Here is a 24,373-nt window from a genome sequence, read left to right on the forward strand (position 1 = left end):
AGACTTTTTATCTTTCTCATTCTCTGCTGCTCCAGGTAAACAATAGGCCCCATCACCTCCATAGTCCACAAGCGAAGATGTCCATCCTCATGAGCAGTAACAATGATAGGGGGCGGAGCATCAATTAGATTGGTGCCTCCAGGATGTTTTTCGTCTACTGGCTGTTGCTTTTCTGCTGTGACAACAGTTTTCTCACCTAAGGAAAAGTTAATGAGCTACTATGTTTACAATACTTGGAATTCCAAATTTTATAGAACATAAAAGAGGAAGCAGGTAGGAAAATAGCAAAACAACACATTCTTTTCCCTAGAACATGTTTTTCAACCCCAGAGAACTTCACTTGGGGCACAGAACAAAAAGGAATTAACAAATAGAATCTTGGCTCACTGGAGAATCTAAGAAGTTTATTTTTTATCCTATTACAAAAGCCTCTGCCCTGTACACAACAGCCAAAACTCAATATACGTCCCGTGTAAATCTTACATATCCAAAATGGCTTATGAATCCAGAGTAAATGCTAGGAAAATGGGTTGAAGACTAAGAAGCTCAGTAATGCATTCGATTTTTAAAAATCTAGAATTAGCACTTAAAAAGACATGATCATAATGGAAATTCTTCCTCTTAGACTACAGAATCTTATATCACCTCAACATTTAGTCACAAAAAGAATATACTGTGGGGTGCCTAGGTGGTTGAGTAGCTTAAGCGTTTATCTCTTGATTTTTGGCTTATGTCATGACCTTGGGGTCCTGGGATTGAGCCCCACATTGGGCTCTGTGCTCAGCACAGAGTCTGCTTGTTCCTCTCCCTCTGCTCCTCCCCCAACTTGTGCTCTCTCTCTAAAGTAAATAAATAAATAAAATCAATTTAAAAATAGAATATATTGTATATTCACTAAGAATATTCTATAACCAAAACTCCCTATTGCAAAGGAATTCTTACAAGCGAAAGAGGTAATTTCGTACTGACCTTTAATTTCACTGTCATGTATGCTCTGTTTGCTTCCCTGAATTAGGGGAGAAAAAGAGAAAGTATTTCTATGACATTGTAAGGAAATGAGATATACTGGATGAGTGAATTTACATTTCTGTTTTTAATTTTAAAAAATTGGAGTATAGTTGACACACAGTGTTACATTGTTACATTAGTTTTAGATAAATAACATGGCAACCAGACAAATCTTTACGTTATGCTATGCTCACCATAAGTGTAGCTCCCATCTGTCACCATGCAACGCCATTCCAATACCATTTGACTGTATTTTGTAGGTTGTGTCTTTTCTTCTCGTGACTTATTCATTCCACAACTGGAAGCCTGTACCTCCCATTTCCCTTCACCCATTTTTGTCCATTCCCCCCACCTCTCCCTCCCCTTTGGCAAGTATCAGTTTGTTCTCTGTTAAATTTACACTGCAAAGCAATAATTTTAAAACTATTTTTGAATTAATTCTTCTGAAAAATGTATTGCAGAGATCGTCATGTTCACAAATAGGGGGTATCTGTAACAACATGCTAGTGGCTCATGTAGAGTATAATAATGAGAGTAATTACATGTGTAATACATGCCATATTCTTGGTGTACATGATCTCGCATTCTACTAGCAGCTTAGCAAGTTAGGCTTTATTATTCCCTTTTTACTGATGAAGAAACAAAAACTCAGGAATTAGGTGAAATCTCTAAATCTAGTGAGAAAATAAACAGAGCACTTGGATTGAAGTACAAGTCTGTCTGACACTTACAATGCTGTAAGTTTATTCTTTTCACCATACTAGTAGTCCTAAAATAATTTTTGCAGTGAAAAGCTTCCTTTAAACAAAATCCTACCAGAGTTGTAATGTGTAAAATCTATAAAACTGGGACTGAAAACAGTTTGAAAACCAGTGTGTTACATTGTATGTTGTCTCTTCCTCCTGTGAAATGTGTGTAATACTTTTTAGCAAAAAAGATTGCCTAGAATTGCTTTATTATTTCAGAAATGTGAAAATAGCCTATGTAACTTATTTTATTTATGAGTGTGTATCAATATGAAAGCCTTAAAAATATAGGAAATAAAAGATGAACACAGTTTAGACATTGCTTTTTAGGAAGTTTTTACATGCACACGACCACACAGAATTTTTCGACCTTGACCTTCTATCAAAGGAGGGAAAAATCACTATTTTTGAATCAACATTGGATGTAATAGGATGTTCTATTTCTTGCTTACCTTGCTACTCTGTGGACCTTTACTAGAATCACATTGGGATGAAGAGCACACAGAATCCTGACTTGATTTCCTACAAGGAGAGGGAGGAAACCCAAAGAAGGAAAGTTAAGATATTCCATCACACCCAAAGTGTACTCTTCTGTGTTTTAATTTCTGTAGATTACTTCTTCTATCATCTATGGATATGGAGCCACTCACTTAAGAAACAAATCACACCTTATATCTTGTGTTACAAATGTTCATGTGTCTGGAATTGGTAGATACTTTGGAAAGCCTCAGTAATTAAGATTTATTGTTGCCTAGGTCTGGGAAATAAAGATCTGCCCTGTACCATTACTCAGGCTAGATTTAGTTTCAGAAGCTGATACTGAAATGGCAGGAAGCAGGCTAGAGGTGGGCACCTGGGAAGCTTGGCTAACTTCTGCCCTATAGTATCTAGTTCTGGCCTGGTCATCTTGGAGATGCTCTGCTAGATCGGGCTGGGAAGTGGCTTAGGTTCTGGTACAGGCATAGATATGGAACAAGTTTTCAAAAATAATCTCCGAAGGGGAACCCTCTTACACTGAGGGTGTGAATACAAGCTGGTCAATCACTCTGGAAAACAGTGTGAAGTTTCCTCAAGAAGTTAAAAATAAATCTATTCTACGACCCAGCAATTGCACTACTAAGTATTTATCCCAGAGACATAGATATAGTGAAATGATGGGAGACCCTCATGCCAGTGTTCATAACAGCAATGTCCACAATAGCCAAACTGTGGAAGGAGCCCAGATGTCCTTTGACAGATGAATGGATAAAGAAGATGTGGTATATATACAATGGAATATTACTCAGCTATCAGATAAATACCTACCATTTACATTGACATGGATGGAACTGGAGGGTATTATGCTGAGTGAAGTAAGTCAATTGGAGAAAGACAATCATCATATGGTTTCACTCATATGTGGGATATAAGAAACAATGAAAGAAACCATAAGGGAAGGAGGGGATTCTTAGTGGGGAAAAATTAAAGAGAAAGACAAACCACGAGAGACTCTTGACTCTGGGAAGTAAAAGGAGGGTTGCAGAAGGGGAGGTGGGTGGGGAGATGGGGTATCTGGATGACAGGCATTAAGGAGGGCAGGTGATGTAATGAGCACTGAGTGTTATACTATATGTTGGAAAATTGAATTTAAATTAAAAAAATAAAATAATAGTCTCAGAGTAAGGCAATTGCAAGTCAAGGGGTAGGGAGGGTGTTACCTAGGTGTATAGGTATACTCACTTCTCACTACTAGGTGACCTGAAACTAGCACAGAAGCTTTTGATTTCTTCTGAGATATGTTTACCATTACGTGTTGCCTGAAAACCAGAGCTCTCAAGTATATATAAACAGGAAAAATAGTTTTGCCTAAATATTTAAAAAACAATGCCCTGCTCCCCCCAGAAATGGATGGAGATGGGTCAGTTTCAGTAGATGTCATATGACACCCGCTGCCATAGGGTCTTTTACATTTACCCTGCAAGTGTTTCCTTCTGCCTCATGTCAGTGCTCATAGAATTAGATTTTGGCCACAGTGAGCACTTGATTTTGGTCAAGTGAGCATTGTCTATCTCTTCTACTGGTGTAGAGATTGTTTTGAGGCTGACATGCTAAAGGAAGTTACAACCCCACACAGCAAATTAGATCCCTGGGACCACCCACCTACAAAAGACAGCAACAGGGAAGACAGCTTAAGCCAAGTCGTGCACCCAGTTTATGTCTTCCCTCAGGTGTCTTCCCTCCCTGCTGCGATAAAGAGAACTCTTTTTACACTGCCCACCTAAGTCCCAGACTCCCAAGTATTTCTTGATCACTAAGTACTGAGTTACCTTGCACATTCAGGGGTTCGAAAGAGGAACAATATGTCATTAATTTTAAAGCGTTTGGGATCCAAATCCGGGTCCCCGGTGAAGCAATTTTCAGGTCTGTACCTGGAAGTAAGCATACATTCACATAAAAAACATTTGCAAGTGAGGCAACTTCCATTCCTTATAGCATACATCCCATGCAGAGCTAATTGACTCCGGCAATGTTGAGATCACTGAACATGAAGAGAAAACCCAGATCTTAGGCAAGTTTGAACCAATCTTCTTGAATAAGGCACTGTGTAACAACATGACCATTCAGTGTTTAAAAGTCTTTTAATCCAACAAACAAACAAACAAACAAGTAAATAAATAAATAAATAAATATAGTCTTTTAGTCCATTAGCTGACCTAGTCAGCCTATTTACAGGTTTGAAGGAATTTATATATAACCTCCTTGAAGTTTTGGGAAGTTTAAAGAGTAGAATTATCCTCTTTGACTAAGTTTTTGAATGAAATAGGGTGATTGACCTCAAGTTGCTTAGAAGTGAGTGAAGAAGACAAACAGGTAATTTGGTGATTACACTGCACTAGTTGCTCATCTCCTGTTGACCCAGGTTCCTACAAACCATACACCTTTCTGGGCTGGTTCGTGGGAGCACAGGGATAGCCCCTAAACCACCCAAACTGGCACTTCATGCTTGGTTTCTAAAGTCTTGCTTAACATTCCTTACTGCAAATAGATCTTGTAGCACAATGTTCCGTTTCCTTTAGTGGAAATTGCCTCTGCTAACTTGGACTGATGATTGATGGAAGAAGCTCCTGGGGAGTGAACCAAGCTCTGAAGAAGAGCCTGTGAGCTTAATGACGTGTGGAGTTCAAACTTTTTAGATACTTCTGCTCTGTGGATAAGCCAAATGGTTAGTAATCAGCAAGAACAATTTCCAATTTGGACCCCAAAAAAGCATATGGCTTTATACGAGAAGAGAAAGCCTGTTTCTTCTGATTGGTGAAGGGGTCTCTGGCAAGTTTGAGGTGGAGGTAGAGATGGCTTCAACTTTAGAGCCTTTTTTAGGGCTGGGCCCAAATTACATTAGACAGTTTTGTACTAAATTGTATGTTTTACAAAATACTAAAGTGATTCTAAATCAATTATTTTTGGAGAATCATAATCATCTTCTCATGGGAAGGGAATTCAGTGTGTGGCTTGCTATACTGTTATTTTTCTCTGACTGTGTTAGGGTTTGCATGCATCCCTTGGCAAAGTGCCTAACCCTTCAACAAGGAGCATCTCCTCCTTCAAGTTGGGAATATTCTTAGAACAGCTTCCCTCTTTATGCTGTGGCAGCAAGACTAGGGTCTTTGCCTTTCTATCTATCTGCTTTCCCTTCATAGTGAGTCATGCACAAGCTGATACTTACAGTGTGAGAACTGCTTTAATAAGAGAATAAAGAACTGCACAGTACATATTGATGTGGGTATCAAGTGGCAAGCATACAGTCACGAGAAAGCCCAAGGGCAAAGGGTTGAAAGGGATGAACAGAAGGATGACAAGAATTCTAAGGGCAGTGCCCAAGAGAACAGAGGGCTGAGGTACAGAGGGAGGGCCCTGCAGAAATTGCTAATTCAACTAAAGTTCCAAAGGAGAATCAATCCAGGTCGAAGAAGAAAGGAATATGCCTTTTCAAAAGTTGGTTAAAAGTAATGATTCAGACTTAGGCAGGAAAGGGGCATGGAGTCCAGGTGGACCAGGAGTATGTAAGGCACTGTAAATCAAGAGGCAGAGATGCATTCTGCATTTTCCTTTTTTCCTTTATCCTTTCTGTCTTCTTCCTCTTTTATACCTCTTCCCTTCCTCTGAATGTTTAGCTAGACTTGATTTTATATTTGTTCATTCATTAAGGTTCTTGACCATCTTGTACCTCAAAGTATAATATTACAAATTCCTTTGACATAGGATGTTCACACATGGCCCTTGCTTATAGTCCAATTAGACAACTGTGGAGAGCTTATTATTTATGACTCATTCAAAGCTAAAAAACCCAATGTTACATCATTTCCTTTACAACCAATGGTAAGAACATTTAAAAATGGATAGCAGGGGGCTCTTGTATGGCTCAGTCAGTTAAGCATCGACTCTTGGTTTCAGCTCAAATCATGATCTCGGGATTGTGAGACCAAGCCCAGTGTTAGGCTCCAAGCTCAGCAAGGAGATTGCTTGAGATTCTCTCTTTCCTCTCCTTCTGCCCCTCCCCGCCTTCACGCATGTCAGCTTGTGCATAACTCATTATGAAGGGAAAGCAGATAGACAGAAAGGCAAAAACCCTAGTTCTGCTGCATAGCATAAAGAGGGAAACTCTCCTGAGAATAAAATAAAAAAGAAATGATAGCAGGGACTGGGTAAAGCTTTTGGCCATGGTATACACAAATCTAATTGGTTGAGATTCATTTTTTAAAAAAATATTTTATTTATTTATTCATGAGACACAGAGAGAGAGAGAGAGAGAGGCGAGACACAGGCAAAGGGAGAAGCAGGCTCCATGGAGGGAGCCCAACATGGGACTCAATCCCGGGACCCTGGGGTCACGCCCTGGGCGGAAGGCAGGCACTAAACAGCTGAGCCACCCGGGCTGCCCGGTTGAGATTTATTTATTTGCATATGCCATCCCCTTGTTAGCACTGACCTCTAATGCACTGAGTATGTTTGTTGAGGTGGTGAATAAAAAGGACAACCCATCTGGAATGCCACTTACCATTTGACTTTGGTGACTGAGTAGATGATGGTGGGAATACAGGAAGATAAGTTGCATGGGGGAGGGGTAGACTGGGACAATATTTTGGGCTTTAATGGTGTTGCTGGTAGTAATTGCTAGATATGTGTGTGTAAAGCTCTAGGGAGGTTAGTGTTTAAAATATGTACTTTAACTTTTTTTTGTACTTTAACTTTTTGTTGAGGTTATAAATTTGGACAAGATCACACATGAAAGTACCTCCTAGAGGGAGAAGAGTGAAAGTCAAGGCATTTGAGAATATGAATACTTAAGGTTCATCTTATTTACATTATTCTGGGATTTGGACATTCTGAACCAATCTCATGAATGTAATTTCTAGAAAAGCCTCCCTTGAAAGTTATCACCGGTGTTATACCACTGTTATTTATTGCTTTAAAAAAAAAGCATTGAGGGCTACTTTGGCTCTACTGCAGTACAACTTTTGTATTGTTTAAGGAAAAGATGCAACTTACAGTTCTTTGACAGTAGAGTTTACAAAATCCCATAAGATAATTGCACCATTTAAAGTTCCAGCAGCTATCAAATTATATCCTTCTATTTGTAATACATCAATGCAGTTCACTTCCATATTGATGGCAGGATTCTGAAGAAGAAAGGAAATAGACTCATGGACCATCATGAACACAGTATCTAACCACAGTACAAAAGCTATGTGTACACTTCATTATTCTGTCATTTAAACAAATTGTCTTATTTTTTAAGTTACTTAAAATTACTATTACTAATTATTATGAAATTTAGTAAAATAGAGTTAGTTTTGCATTAAAGCTTGTTTTAACTTGTTGAATTCATTGAAACAACAACAAAATATACTCTTCCACCTACTGGCTCCTTCCTCTCAGCCTTGATTTATTCTTCCTTGACCAACCAACCCTTATATCACCTTATCATCCTTTTCTTCCCTTCAGACTTTTTAAAATATTCTGCATTGGCTGATTCTCCTTATTGACCTCCTTTTTACTCACTCTTTGCTTCTGCTCCATAGTACTCTATGAAAACTTTTTCTTTCTTTTTTTTTCAGATTTATTTATTTATTTGAGAGAAAGAGAGAGAGCATGCGAGCAGGGGGAGGGGCTGAGGGTGATGGAGGGAGAGAATTCTCATACTTCCTATGGAGTGCAGAGTCTGATGCAGGGCTCCATCTCAGGACCCTGAGCCAAAATCAGGAGTCAGAGGCCTAACAGCCTGAGCCACTCAAGTGCCCCTGTGAAAACGTTTTCTATTTATCACTAAGCACTTTCTATTGCTAGCCCTTTTAGCACTTTTTAATTGTCTTTCTTCAAGTTTCTGTTGGGCACCTGCTGTTAGGCTCCTGAAATACAAAGTCAAATAGAATGTCTGTGACCTAGAGAAACATAATATGATGAAAGTATTGAGATTAAGTCCTGTACAATTTGAAAGAGCTATATTGGAGGCAGGCACAAGACATTATAGGAACATGGAAGAGTGAGATCTAAATAAGATTAGAGGTCTATTATATAGATGGCCAACAGGCACATACAAAAAATGCTCAACATCACTAATCATCATAGAAATGCAAATCAAAACCACAATGAGATAGCATCCTACACCAGTTAGAATGGCTAAAATCAAAATGACAGAAATAACAAGTGTTGGTGAGTATGTAGAGATAAAGGGATCTTTGTGCACTGTTGTGGGAATGTAAAGTGGCACAGCCACTGTGGAAGACAGTATGGAGATTCCTCAAAAAATTTAAAAAAGAACTACCATATGATCCAATAATCCCACTACTGGATAATTACCCAAAGAAAATGAAAGCATCAATTTGAAAAAATATATGCACCTCATATGTTCATTGCAGCATTATTTACAATAGCCAAGATATGGAAGCAACCTAAGTGTTCATCAATAGATGAAAAAATGGATAAGGAAGATGTAGTGTACACACACCTCCCCCATACACATACCATCACCACCACCACCACCACACAGGAATATCACACAGCCGTAAAAAAAACACGAAATCTTGCCATTTGCAACAACATAGATGGAATTAGAGAGTATAATGCTAAGCAAAATAAGTCAGAGAAAGACAAATGCCATGTGATTTAATTCATATGTAGAATTTAAGAAACAAAATGAATGAGCAAAGGAAAAAAGAGAGAGAGAGAGAGACAAACCAATAAACAAACTCTTAACTCTAGAGAGAAAACTGCTTGTTACTAGAGGAGGTGTTAGTGAGGAGATGGAGGAAATAGGTGATGGGGATTAAGGAGTACACCTGTCATGATGAGCACCAGGTGATGTAGGAAACTGCTGAACCATATTGTGTATATATTGTACAACGGGAAATAATATAACACTGTATATTAACTGTACTGAAATTAAAATTTTAAAAAGGATGAGATCATGCCATTTGAGAAAGCATGCAGAAGTTAGCATGTAGAAGTTATTATGCTAAGTGAAATAAGTCAGACTGAGAAAGACAAATACCGTATGATTCCACTCACAAGTGTAATCTAAAAGAACAAATAAACAAAAAGCAGAATTGAACCTATAACTACAAAAAACAAACTGATGGTTGCCAGAAGGGAGGCGGGTGAGAAGTTGGCAAAATGAGTGAAGGGGAGAGGGAGACACAGGCCTCAAGTCATGGGATGAGTAAGTCATAGAGATAAAAGGCACAGTATAAGGAATACAGTCAATGACATTATAATAGCAATGTATCAGGTCCAACGGTGGCTACACTTGTGGTGAACACAGCATAATGTATAAACTTGTCAAATCACTAAGCTGTACACCTGAAACTAATGTGACATTGTGTGTCAGCTATACTCAAATTAAAAAAAAAAAGATTACAGGTGTATTATTCTCATCACTCTCAACTGCTCTCTCCTTCCTGAAACTTCTTACTCTCTTGACATCCTTGACACCAGACCCTGAATTTTGCTTGTTTCTGTATGACCCTTTCTTTTCTTTTTTTTAAAAAAGACTTTATTTGTTTATTCATGAGAGACACAGAGAGAGAGGCAGAGACATAGGCAGAGGGAGAAGCAGGCTCCTCGTAGGGAGCCTGATTGAGGACATGATTCCCGGACCCGGGATCACGACCTGAGCTGAAGGCAGATGCTCAACTGTTGAGCCACCCATGCATCCCAACCCTTTTCTTTTCCTACTTGATACCCTCTTACTCTGTCAACCTGTTAAATACTAATATGCTGAGGGTTTACCTCTAGCCCATTTGCTTTTCCTCTTTTCCAACTCCTTCTGGGCAATCTTGCCAATCTCAATGCCCTAATAATTTAATCAATCCCCATCTATAAGCTTCAGGATTGCATATTTAATAACTTAGAAATTTTACAGATGTCTCAAAGTTAATACGTGTAACCCTTAGCCTCCTTCAAGCATGTTATTTCATTCTATTCTGTAGCTCACTGGTAGCACCACATCGCAGTTCAGATTTCAAGTTAGCTCCACACTGTCCTTAATTCCTTCTTTTCTCTCAGGACCCGCCTCCCAACTGCATGACATCAACCACTAATGAATGAAGTCCAAACTCTGCTACTTTTGCCACTTAAATATTCCTTGAAACCTCTCCTTCCACCACCTTCCTTATCATGGTCTTATCTCCTTTAACTAAAACAGTGGATTATTGCCTGAACCTTCTGTCTGCAATCTTGTCCCATTCAAAACCGTCATCAAAGCAACATCATAGGTGCTACCCACAACACCAGTATGATGTCACTTCTCATTTAAAGCCCTTCAATGGTTTTCCATTTCTTATACAATATTCACATGTCTTAATATTGTGAGCTCGATCCAGCCCTACCTATCTACCCAGCTCTATCTCCCTCACTCCCTGTCTTCCTTGAGCAATGCTGAGATACTTGCAGTTATCCCTTGCAAACCAAGCAATTTCTTACCTTTGTGGCATTTTTCATTTTATCTCCCCCACTTGGCATTCACTTTGTCTTCTCAACTCCCCCCTAGAAACTTCCTATCTGGGCTGAGCTAAGTCTTGATAATTCTTCCAAATTTAACCAGCAATTATTTTTAGGAACCTCATCTGGCCTAACCCTCCAAGCTCTCTGCTGTGCTGTCATAGTGCAGTGGTACAGGTCCCATACCTCATTAATCTTTGTATTCCTGGTGCTCAGAACAGTGCATGTTACATAGCAGGTGTTCAATAAACAGTGCTTCATAAATGGAAGAGTTTTAGAAAAAGAGAATTTCCAGGAACGCCTGGGTGGCTCAGTGGTTTAGTGCCTGCCTTTGGCCCAGGGTGTGATCCTGGGGTCCCTGGATCGAGACCCACATCGGGCTCCCTGCATGGAGCCTACTTCTCCCTCTGCCTATGTCTCTGCCTCGCTCTCTCTCTCTGTCTTTCATGAATAAATAAAATATTAAAAAAATAATTTCCATACACAGCTCAATTTTCTTCCCTAAGTTTGACTTTTGCAAACTTTCCATCTATAGAGTAATTTCAAAATATGTTGCAAAAAGAAGTGCTATAAATGCTAATTATGATAAATAAAAACCTTCAGGACTCAAAATCAGAGATAATTTACCTTCAGGACTCAAAATCAGAGATAATTTACCTTTATAATAATGCTAAAAGGCACTTTCATTTATTATTTCACTAATTTATTACAGAAGTCTTTCCTTTTTTCCCCCAAAGCAAGCATTTATCATTTATCATCACCAATGTAATAACTTACCAACTGCATCAAATTTGAATAACTTGCACTAATCATCATCCTATTTTTATTATCTCCTAACAAGGAATGTAGAACCAAATCTAGTGTTTACAATTGTGTGGAGTTGGAAGAAATGGATTAGAATGACTATTTAATGTGGAAGGAGCCATGATGTCCTTTGACAGATGAATGGATAAAGAAGATGTGGTATATGTACACAGTGGAATATTACTCAACCATCAGAAAGGATGAATACCCACCATTGGCTTCCACATGGATGGAACTGGAGGGTATTATGCTGAGTGAAACAAGTCATTCAGAGAAGGACAATCATTATGGTTTCACTCATATGTGGAATATAAGAAATAGTGAAAGGGATTATAAGGGAAAGGAGGGGGAACTGAGTGGGAAAAGTTAGAGAGGGAGACAAACCATGAGAGACTCCTAACTCTGGGAAACAAACTGAGGGTTGCTAGAGGGGAGGTTGGTGGGGGGGATGGGGTAACTGGGTGATGGGCACTAAGGAGGGCACTTGATGGGATGAGCACTGGGTGTTATATGTTAGCAAATTGAATTTAAATAAAAATTTAAACAAACAAACAAAAATAGAATGACTGTTTAAGGAGATGCATTCTGTTCTTCCACCTTTGGCACATGTTATGTAAAGATGTCATCATGACACAGTCACTGTGTATTTTTGATTTCAAATCCTTTGGCAAACAATGATTTAAACTAACAGTGAATGGAATTGGAATTGCAATGCTAAACTAACATTTAAATTTGAGGAAAAATAATCCAACATCTCTCTATAGCATAATAAAATAATTGTTTCCAGGGTTGCCTGGAGGCTCAGTAGGTTAAGCTGGTTTCAGTTCAGGTCATGATGTCAGGGTTGTGAGATGGAGCCCTGCGTTGGCTCTGTGTTCAGTGGGGAGTCTGCTTGAGATTCTTTCCCTCTGCCCCTCCCTTCGCTCCTGCTCTCTCTCTCTTTCTCTCTCTCCTTCTCTCTAAAATAAATATATGAATCTTTAAAAAGTATTTTCCAAAATCTTTAAAACAAGCTATACCATTCGTTCTCAAATTAACTTAATTTCTCTAATGACAGTGGTGAAAACAAGACTTTCTTCAATCTCTCCCTCTATAATTTGTAATATCTTGCATTCTTTAGTCTCTGACCACTTATCCTTGCAAAAACTGAAAAGTATAAATGGTTTGAGTTAATATTAGAGTAAGCAAATAAGGTTGATAAAGTCTAAAAAAAAAAAAAAAACCAATTGACCTAAATTTTTATGGGAACAAAGAAGACAGCTTCCTTATTTCTCTGTTCTTTAGCCTGAAACATGCCACACACTTTACCCCTCAGGTGTGAACACATGCCCCTGCCATACTGAGTAGATATAAGCCCCTCACAAAAAATCCTAGAGATTTTAAATTAATTTATCTTCTTTTTAAAAGAAAGACAACCAGTCATTTTGTGAGTCCTGATGGAAGTATATGACAGCATCAATGGAGTCTTACTAAAATAAAATCAAAGCTCATGCAATGAAGCCAGGTTAGAGGAAGTACACACAGAACTCCTTAAATTACATGAGGTGAGTGCAATTAACAAAATATAGAAAATGTGAAACTATGGCACCAACTCTCCAGTAACTTCAATAAATAAATTGCAAGAGAAAAAGAGAGAAATGGAAAGATATTTATAGATTAAAAGAGATTTAAAAGACAGTTTCCACTAAATGCAACAAACGGACCTTGTTTGGATCCTTGTAAACGATAAAAAAAATGAGGCAATCAAAGAAATGTGAACACTATTTAAATATGTGATGATACTAAGGACTTCTTAAAAATTATTTTAGAAGAAATCTTAAAAATAATGGTATGCCATTTTTTTGAGTCATTATCACATAGAGATACATTCTGAAATATTTAGGGATGAAATGACACAATATCTTGGATTTGCTTCAAAATAATTCTTTTGTAGTGGTTGTAGTGGTAAGAATAAATAGGAATAAGTCTGGCCATGCACACATAACTTCCGGAGGTGCATGCTAGTTAGTATGTGTAAGTACAACACATTATTTTCTCTACTTTTGTATGTTTATCATTTTCCATAATAGGAAAACATCAAGAAATGAAACTTACATTAACACTTTGAGAAAAGTTTTTCTCTTCCAACTCGACATCTGGGAAAGGAATACGCAGGCTCCTATATTTAGGAGATGTCCTCAGATACACAGTGTGATTCCCATCTTGTAGGAAAGGCACAACATTGGGCAGCTCCCATATCACCATGAGATACATATCATCTTCTTTACCCTTCAATAGAAATACAGTGAGTACACGATAAAATTTATTTTATTTGAAGCTGTTTTAAAGGTATAGAGAAAAATAGAACATATAATGATGTACCCACCACCTGGCTTTATCAAATCTTAAGCCCCATCCAGCCCTCTTTAAACTGTTTTTTCCTTCCTTACCAGAGGTCATTAGTAACCTGAATATGATGTTAGTTAGGGAAATCTTAATATTTCTACATAAACTTATACGTGTATTCTACAAATACATATATCATATTATTGTACATATATACATGTACATTGTATATATGTAATATACTGCTTTCAGGCTTTTTGGTGAGGGGAGGAGCAAAGGAGAGGGAGAGAGAGAGAGAGAGAATCTTAAGCAGGCTCCTTGCCCACGATGGAACCCCATGCAGGGGGTGTTTGTGAGCATTTTTAAGGTGTTTGTGAGCCATTTGGATTTTCTCACCTGTCCTTTGTATATTTTCCTTGATCCCACAACCCTGAGATCATGACCTGAGCAGAAATCAGGAGTCAGATTGAGCCACCCAAACACCCAGCTTTTAGGCTTTTTACCGTCTTATAAGTGTCATCAAACTGTATGAATTCTTTAACTTTTTTTCACTAACATTACACATGTTTTTTAAAGATTTTATTTATTTATTCATGAGAGACACAGACATAGAGAGGCAGAGACACAATCAGAGCGAGAAACAGGCTCCCCGTGGGAAGCCCGATGTGGTACTCGATCCTGGACCCTGGATCATGCCTGGAGTTGAAGGCAAACGTTCCACCCCTGAGCCACCAAGGCTTCCCTTAACATATTTTTGAGATTTATACAAATTCTTACATGGAACTCTAGGTCATTTATTTTTTAGTGCTTTATAAGATTGTATGAATTTATTGTACAATTTCTTTATCCACTCTTCTACTGCTACGGTGTTCAGGTTGCTGCCAATTTTTCACTGCTTGTTTCATGAACAGGTGCATAGTTTCTGCAGCATATGCCTGGAGTAGAATTATTAAATTGTAAGATATGTGATTATTGACTTGACTAGATATTACCAGTGGTTCTTCGAAGCACTCTTACCTATTTCCACCCCAATGAGAGTCTTTTTAAAAATTTTTTAAAAGATTTTATTTATTTATTCATGAGAGACACAGAGAGAGAGGCAGAGACACAGGCAGAGAGAGAAGCAGGCTCCATGCAGGGAGACCAATGTGGGACTTGATCCCAGGATCATGCCCTGGGCTGAAGGCAGGCGCTCAACCACTGAGCCAAGCAGGCATCCCACCCCCATGAGGGTTTAGATAAGAGTTTTCCCTTCTTCACATTCTTGCCAACATTGGCTTAAATTGATTAATTTTTTTGGGCGGGGGGCTTATGATGGGTTTTAAAAGGGATATTTTAAAATGAAATTTAAATTTATTAATTATATCAATCACATTTTCCTAATTTAGTGAGTTGAACATTTGTCAGGTGTTTGTGAGCCATTTGGATTTTCTCACCTGTCCTTTGTACATTTTCCTCTTGTGGTGGTTTACTTCTGGATTTGTGGGATTCCTTTAGCAATTCTGTTTCCTAAAACTTTCTCATTTACCTGCGACACAGTCTGTTACCTCTTTCCACAGTGTGTGACTTGTGTTTTCACTTTGTTCTTTAAGACATGTTTATTTTTTTGAATGTAATAAAGAGATCTTTGTGATATCCCACCTGTGAATATAGTGTATCTTTCCATATATTTAGATTGTTCTTTAGGAATTTTTTTCATAAAGTTTTTTTTTAAATTTTATTTATTTATGATAGTCACAGAGAGAGAGAGAGAGAGAGGCAGAGACACAGGCAGAGGGAGAAGCAGGCTCCATGCAGGGAGCCTGACGTGGGATTCGATCCTGGGTCTCCAGGATCGCGCCCTGGGCCAAAGGCAGGCGCCAAACCTCTGCGCCACCCAGGGATCCCTTTTCATAAAGTTTTTGCATATTTTTTGTTAAATTTATTTTAGGTATCTTTTATTTTTGTTTGTTATTATAATGTGATCATTCTGTTTTCTAATTGGTTGTTATTGATGAGAAGCTATTAAGTTTTGAATTTTGAATTTTTATATTTTAATATAAAATATTTTAAAAATTTAATTTTTAATTTTAAAGTCAAAATTTTAAGCTTGGTTATCTTGCTAGTAGAGCACAGATGTTTTAGATTGAGAGCAGCTGTGATAAAGTAGAGAGAATATTGGTATAGATGTGAAGACAACACATTTCCAGTCTCAATTCTAGAGAGAAACTGGGCAAACTATCTCTTTCCCTTTGGGCCTTATTTACCTTATTTGTAAAATGAGGACTTCAGCTAGTGGATAGGTAAAAGTTCTTTCATTTTTCAGAAGCTTTACGTTTCTACGCAAAGGCCTCTGTTACCTCATGCCTATGCTAATTTAGAAGTATGCTAGTGGCCCTCCTACCTGCTAGAGGGGTCTTTGGTTAGAGTTTGTGCCAGTGTGGAGCAGAAGGAAGCTCAGCAATAGCCAGAAAGTGGTCAGACATGGACATACTGAGTAATAGCTTGGCTAAGTTCATGTGCTACCTTGATGGACACGGTGGCTCTCAGACTTTCTAAATCCATGGAGTAGTAAAACCAAACCAAACCAAACCAAACCAAACAAAAACAAACTTTGGAATATTGACTTAGGATTACTAACATTTAATTTTACCAAGAGAGGATGTGGGGAGAGAAGGGGACTGGAAACTCTGTTATCATCATTTTATGAAGAGAGGGTATAGTTTAATACCAACAAGTAGGAAATATACAACCTTAAATTATAAAAAGTAGGGATGCCTGGGTGGTTCAGTGGTTAAGTGTCTGTCTTTGGCTCAGGGCGTGATTCCGGGGTCCTGGGATTGAGTCCCACATCAGAGTCCCCACAAGGAGCCTGCTTCTCCCTCTGCCCATGTCTCTGCCTCTCTCTCTGTGTCTCTCATGAATAAATAAGTAAATCTTTAAAAAATATATATATATATAAAGTAAATCTAGCTTTATGAAAAATTACCCTTATTTTTTTTCACAAGTTTCCTTAGTGGAAACTTTTTATCTCAGGTTGGTATTGGTAGCTAGACTTCAGGAACTGGTGCTCCCAGAAGATAGCAGTTCACATGATGCTATGAGCATGTATAACATTAATCATTTTGTAAAGGAAGATCTTTTGCTTTAAGGGAGTCACAAACAGGGCTATAGCACATAAAGTTATGTGGATGGAAAGACAGTAAAGGACAGTGAGTGAGTCTTCAGAATTTGAACTAGTTTTGGTTTAATTAATCAAAATCTCTGAACTCCCACACCACTAGGTTCATGATGTTATGACAATAATATCTCACCAATCTATTTTTTTTAAGATTTTGTTTATTTTAGAGAGAGTGTGTGTATGCTCCAGAGAGAGTAAGAGGTAGAGAGAATCTCAAGCAGACCCCCCACTGAGCATGTAGCCTTTCATGGGGCTTGATCTCACAACCCCGAGATCATGACCTGAGCTGAAATCATGAGTCTGACGCTCAACTGACCAAGCCCAGGCACCCCAGTCTGTGATTTTTTATCAGCAAGGGTTTGGAGGCAAATATATCCTGAAATTACACAAATTTTTATATTGGCAGGATGTAATTCTGTCTCCTTAAAACAGATCATGAAACGATTATTGTTTCCTTGTCTTGTGGTCAGAACGTTGCATTGACAGGCCAGTGGGTTCATAATCTGCCTCCCATGATATGGCCAGAAGGCCAGGCCTGAGAAAGCTCTTGCAGTGACATTTGTGACTGGACCAGGCAGTGGCACAAACAGTTTTTTGAGACTTGGGAAAATAAAATCAAGAATGTAAGTGCAAGGGAGACACTACAGGTCAAGCCACTAAGGACTGGTCTGAAGATGTCAGGAAGAAATACATAAAACTTACAGGGACTTCGCCTTAGCAAAGCACATCACACATTAGCAGAGTTCCAGAATATAACTGGCAAAGGAGTTTTTGCTTATTTGTTTGTTTAATGCAGCTGAGAGTCTGGGAAGATAGAGGTTTGTTGCATCTTTCCTGCATTCCACTCCCAGCTCTGACTCTAAGAAGTAACTACCTTCCTGCCCCCAATGGCTTCTGGAGGCAAGCAGAGAATGAAGGCTGGAGTCTGTGGAAGGAAAGTTATGGCTTTGTTACCTTTTGGGCTGAACAAAAGCTTGGGGACCCAGGTGGGGAAGACTCTAAGGGTAAGATTCTAACATGATGATTATTCTGCAAATATGATTAAATCCTCAGGGGAAGGGGGGTACAGGGGGCAATGCAAAGTATGGCATATAGCTAGTGTCCCTTGTCACCAAGGAGTGGAGGAGTAGCTGAACTGAGCCTTCTGTACTTCTCAAATTGGGAGACTGGGAAGCAGGAAGGCTTCCGGCTGTAGTGTCCACGGGGGTGTGCTGTGGGCACTGTACCAGCCAGCTCTCGGAACAACCTAGCCGAACACCTCACCCGCCCAGGACTGCCACCTCCTGTGTTTTTCTAGTAGCTGAATCCGAGAGAGCAGAAAAAGAAATGTAGCCAAGAGGGGCTAGTACCCAGAGAGAAGTACAGATAAAACATGTGGAACAGATCTGTGACTTAGACGACTGGCAATGTGATAACTTGAGCAAAATTGAAGAGTACTTGGGGAAGTTCAAAACAGAAGCAAAACAACAACAAAACATGGCCTTCAAATTTAGGAATTTGGTTGGTGAACTGAAGGAGAATTAATTTCTCTTTGAGATCCAACTGATAGCTTAGAACTAGAGAAAAATATTTCAAAACACTCAGCATGAGTAAAGAAAAATATAAGAAATTTAGAGGAGGGGGCGGGGCAGGGCAAGATAGTGAAGATAGTGGAGGAGCAGGGTCCCCAAGTCACCAGGCCCCACCAACGTACCTAGATGACTTTCAAATCATCCTGAAAACCTACGAATTCGACCTGAGATTTAAAGAGAGAACAGCTGACAGAGAGAAGGGTTTTTGCTTCTAACAAGGTAGGAAGGTGAGAAAAAAATTAAAAAGCGTCAAGTGTGGGAGGCGCCGGGCAAGGAGCCGGGCTGAGGCTGGGGGAGAGCACAGGGACTGGAGAGCCCACCGGGGATTCTTCCAGGAGGGAAAGGCCCTCAGCAGGGAACTGGGGCAGGACCGCAGAAGGGGCAGCGGGGCCCCGGTCCCCTGGGGTCACTAGGAGAGGAGGGGCGCCGCGGGGAGAGCGCCCCACACACCGCGGGCAGTGCAGTAAAGGGCTGGAGCCCCCGGGGGGCCTCGGGAGAAGCCGGGGGTCAGCCCGGGGCTCGGGCGGAGGGGGCTGCGCCCTGCTGCCTTCGGGACCCGCGGCCCCTGGAGCTTTTTGCCAGCAGCGCAGGCCCCCATCCCAGGGCGCAGGGGACACAGCCCAGGATCCTGCGCTCCCCCGGTACAGGCGGAGGCGGGGAGGGCCCAGGACAGCGAGGACGCCCCTGCTCCCGGGGGCCCCGAGCTGTGCTGGTCAGCCCCCCGCCGCCCCGGGAGCACCTAGGCCAGTGCGGACTGGGAGCTGCGGGAGATACTGCGGGAGCTGACGCCAGGGCTGGGGAGCTGGCCGCCGCCCGTGGGGCTGTTCCTCCTGGTGTCACCCGGTGCCTGGGACGGAGGGGGCCGCCAGGAAGCAGGGGCCTCACGGGGTCAACAGCTCCCACTGAGCCCGGCACCCACAGGGGGTGGGCAGCTCCCCCAGGTGCACACACCTGAGAATCAGCACAGCAGGCCCCTCCCCCAGAAGACCAGCTGGAAGGACAGGGGAAGAGCAAGTTCTTGACCGAGCAGCGCTGGAAAGCTCCAGGGGAAGTCGAGGGATTTACAGTATATAGAACTAGAGGGTACCCCTCCTTTTTTTCTCCTTTTCTCAGTACAACTCATTTTTATATCAGACTATAAATTTCCAATTTTTTTTCCTGTTTTCCCACCTTAACTACAATATGTTACCACCTCTTCATTTTTAAGATTCTTCCTTTTGACTTTCATATTTCTACAATTACAGGTCCTAGATATATTTTTCACTTCTAGATTCCCTTCAACATACTCAGCTTAATCTTGGGAGATATACAAGATATGTTTTTATTTTGTTTTGTGTTGTGTTTTTTGTTTTCTCTGCCTCATTTTGTTCTACAATGGTGGAAGTTAATAGCTTCTGAAACATGACCAGTATGCACCCAGAACCAAGTGGTATACCATGCTAGTTCATTCTGTGACATTCCTCATTCCCATTCTGGCCCCCTCTTTTATCTCATTTATGTTTTGGTGGTCAGTGTTGGGGCCCTCTACAAGTATTTCTGGTTTACATAAATTTGGGACTGAGCATCTTCTAATATGTAGAACTTAATATACTCAGAAACAAGAGGATAATTCTCTAGAATCCCTCAGGTAGACTACATTCTCCTACCACTACAACTTCTTCCCAACCACCATCTCCCAGTACCCCCCTTCTTTCTTTTTTTCTTTTTCTTTTATTTTTTTTTCTTCTTCTTTAGGATTCCTGGCCTTTTATTTTTTACTACTTTGTTTTAAAATTTGTTTTTCATTTTAGTGGTCCTTTTGTTTTATTTTGTTCTGATCTTTGTTTTCAATTTCTGGTCTCTGACCTCAGCAGAATCATCTAGGGTGAAATTTACTTAGGTCATGGTTGATATTCTTGAGGCAGCCTGCTCATACAGCCACTCTGCACTGAGCAAAATGACTAGAGTTTCTAATGACGAGGGTTAATGAGGTGGAAGAAAGAGTGAGTGACGAGGAGACAAGTTCATGGCAAGGAAAGAGGCTGAGGAAACAAGAGAAAAATAATTAAAAGACCATGAGTAAAGGTTAAGGGAAATAAATGACAGCCTCAGAAGGAAAAATCTATGTATAGTTGGGGTTCCAGAGGGCGCCGAGAGGGCCAGAGGGCCAGAAAGAATATTTGAACAAATCATAGCTGAGAACTTCCCTAATTTGGGGAGGAAATAGGCATTCATCCAGGAGATAGAGAGGTCCCCCTCTAAAATCAATAAAAACCGTTCAACACCTTGACATTTAATACGGAAGCTTGCAAATTCCAAAGACAAAGAGAAAATCTTTAAAACAGCAAGAGACAAGAGATCTCTAACTTATATGGGGAGAAATATTAGATTAACAGCACACCTCTTCACAGAGACCTGGCAGGCCAGAAAGGGCTGGCAGGATATATTCAGGGTCCTATATGAGAAGAACATGCAGCCAGGGTTACTTTATCCAGCAAGACTCTCATTCAGAATAGAAGGAGAGATAAAGAGCTTCCAAGATAGGCAGAAACTGAAAGAATATGTGACCACCAAACCAGCTCTGCAAGAAATATTAAGGGGGACTCTGTAAAAGAAAGAGGAAGTCCAAAGAAATAATCCACAAACACAGGGACTGAATAAGTATTATGATGACACTAAATTCATATCTTTCAATAGTAACTCTGAACTCAAATGGGCTTAATGATCCCATCAAGAGATGCAGGGCTACAGACTGGATAAAAAAGCAAGACCCATCTATTTGCTGTCTACAAGAGACTAATTTTAGACCTAAGGACACCTTCAGCCTGAAAGGTTGGAGAACAATTTACCATTCAAATGGTCCTCAAAAGAAAGCTGGGGTAGCAATCCTCATATCAGATAAATTAAAGTTTATCCCAAAGACTGGAGTAAGAGATGAAGAAGGACAATATATCATACTTAAAAGGTTTGTGCAACAAGAACTAACAATCATGAATATCTATACCTCTAATGTGGAAGCTGCCAAGTATATCAACCAATTAATAACCAAAGTAAAGAGATACTTAGACAATGATACACTAATAGTAGGAGACTTCAACATGAAAAAAGAAAGACTTCAACTTTCTGCAAATGACAGATATTCTAAGCACAACATCTACAAAGAAACAAGAGCTTTAAATAATACACTGGATCAGATGGGTTTCACAGATATTTACAGAACTTTACATCCAAATGCAACTGAGTACACATTCTTCTCAAGTGCACATGGAATTTTCTCCAGAATAAACCACATACTGGATCACAAATCAGGTCTCAACTGATACCAAAAGATTGGGATTGTCCTCTGCATATTTTCAGACCATAATGCTTTGAAACTTGAACTCAATCACAAGAAGAAATTTGGAAGAAGCTCAAATACGTGGAGGTTAAAGAGCATCCCGCTAAAAGATGAAATAGTCAACCATGAAATTGGAGAAGAATTAAAAAGTTTCATGGAAACTAATGAGAATGAAGATACAACCATTCAAAATCTTTGGGATACAGCAAAAGCAGTCCTAAGAGGGAAATACATCACAAAACAAGCATCCCTTAAAAAATTGGAAAAAACTTGAATACGCAAGCTAAGCTCTCACCTAAAGGAACTGGAGGAAGAACAGCAAATAAAACCTACACCAAGCAGAAGAGAGTTAATAAAGATTTGAGCAGAACTCAATGAAATAGAGAGCAGAAAAACTGTAGAACAGATCAACAAAATCAGGAGTTGGTTCTTTGAAAGAATTAATAAGATTGATAAACCATTAGCCAGCCTTACTAAAAACAAAAGAGAAAAGACTCAAATTAATAAAATCACAAATGAAAAAGGAGAGATCACAATTGATACCAAGGAAATACAAACGATTTTAAAAACATTGGGATCCCTGGGTGGCGCAGTGGTTTAGCGCCTGCCTTTGGCCCAGGGCGTGATCCTGGAGACCCGGGATTGAATCCCACGTCAGGCTCCCGGTGCATGGAGCCTGCTTCTCCCTCTGTCTCTGCCTCTCTCTCTCTCTCTCTCTCTCTCTCTCTGATGACTATCATAAATAAATTAATTAATTAAAAAAAAACATTATGAGCATCTATATGCCAATAAATTAGGCAATCTAGAGGAAATGGATACATTTCTGGAAAACTGCAAATTACCAAAACTGGAACAGGAAGAAACAGAAAACCTGAACAGGCAGAAAATCAGGGAAGAAATTTAAGCAGTCATCAAAAGCCTCCCAAGATATGAAAGTCCAGGGCCAGATGGCTTCTCAGGGTAATTCTATCAAACGTTTAAAGAAGAAATAATACCTATTCTCCTAAAGCTGTTCCGAAGAGTAGAAAGGGATGGAATACTTCCAAATTTGTTCTATGAGGCCAGAATCACCTTAATTCCAAAACCAGACAAAGACCCCACCAAAAAGGAGAATTATAGACCAATATCCCTGATGAAAACATATGCAAAAATCCTCAACAAGATACTAGCCAATAGGATCCAATAGTACATTAAAAGATTATTCACCATGACCAAGTGGGATTTATCCCTGGGATGTAAGGCTGGTTCAACACTCATAAAACAATCAACATGATAGATCATATCAACAAGAGAAAAAAAACAGAACCATATGATCCTCTCAATAGATGCAGAGAAAGCATTTGACAAAATACAGCATCCATTTCTGATCAAAACTCTTCAGAGTATAGGGATAGAGGGAACATTCCTCAGCATTTTAAAAGCCATCTACAAAAAGCCCACAGCAAATATCATTCTCAGTGGAGAAACACTGGGAGCCTTTCCCTTAAGATCAGGAAAACTACAGGGATGTTCACTCTCACCACTGCTATTCAACATAGTACTAGAAATCCTAGCCTCTGCAATCAGACAATGAAAAGAAATAAAAGCCATTCAAATTGACAAAGAAGAAGTCAAACTCTCCCTCTTCACAGATGACATGATACTCTACATAGAAATCCCAAAAGACTCCACCCCGAGATTGCTAGAACTCATACAGCAATTCGGCAGTGTGGCAGGATACAAAATCAATGCCCAGAAATCAGTGGTATTTCCATACATTGACAATGAGACTGAAGAAAGAGAAATTAAGGAGTCAATTCCATTTACAATTGCACCCAAAAGCATAAGATGCATAGGAATAAACCTATCCAAAGAGGTAAAGAAAGGATCTATACCCTACAAACTACAGAACACTTCTGAAAGAAATTGAGGAAGACACAAAGAGATGGAAAAATTTTCCATGCTCATGGATTGGAAGAATTAATATCGTGAAAATGTCAATGCTATCCAGGGCAATTTACACATTTAATGCAATTCCTATCAAAATACCACGGACTTTCTTCACAGAGTTGGAACAAATAATCTTAAGATTTGTGTGGAATCAGAAAAGACCCTGAATAGCCAGGGGAATATTGAAAAAGAAAACCAATGCCAGGGGCATCACAATGCTGGATTTCAAGTTGTACTACAAAATGGTGATCATCAAGACATTATGGTACTAGCACAAAAACAGACACATAGATCAATGGAACAGAATAGAGAACCCAGAAATAGGCCCTCAGCTCTATGGTCAACTAATATTTGACAAAGCAGGAAAGGATATCCACTGGATAAAGGACAGTCTCTTCAATAAATGGTGCTGGAAAAATTGGATAGCCATGTGCAGAATAATGAAACTAGACCATTCTCTTACACCATACACAAAGATAAACTCAAAATGAATGAGAGATCTCAATGTGAGACAAGATTCCATCAAAATCCTAGAGAA

General features: G+C 39.6%; 1 protein-coding gene across 1 annotated transcript in view; it reads right to left on the reverse strand.

Moving 5' to 3' along the window:
* Positions 1 to 24,373, reverse strand: part of WDR64 (WD repeat domain 64) — a 138,398-nt gene that overhangs the window by 22,964 nt on the left and 91,061 nt on the right. Inside the window, exons 15-20 of the mRNA XM_041766668.1 lie at positions 13,629 to 13,802; positions 7,281 to 7,411; positions 4,061 to 4,162; positions 2,207 to 2,276; positions 970 to 1,006; positions 57 to 196 (exon numbers count right to left, since the gene is read on the reverse strand). Coding sequence (XP_041622602.1) covers positions 57 to 196; positions 970 to 1,006; positions 2,207 to 2,276; positions 4,061 to 4,162; positions 7,281 to 7,411; positions 13,629 to 13,802 — 654 coding nt within the window. The remainder of the gene's footprint in view (positions 1 to 56; positions 197 to 969; positions 1,007 to 2,206; positions 2,277 to 4,060; positions 4,163 to 7,280; positions 7,412 to 13,628; positions 13,803 to 24,373) is intronic.

Source organism: Vulpes lagopus, chromosome 1, assembly GCF_018345385.1.
Source record: "Vulpes lagopus strain Blue_001 chromosome 1, ASM1834538v1, whole genome shotgun sequence".
NCBI lineage: Eukaryota > Metazoa > Chordata > Mammalia > Carnivora > Canidae > Vulpes > Vulpes lagopus.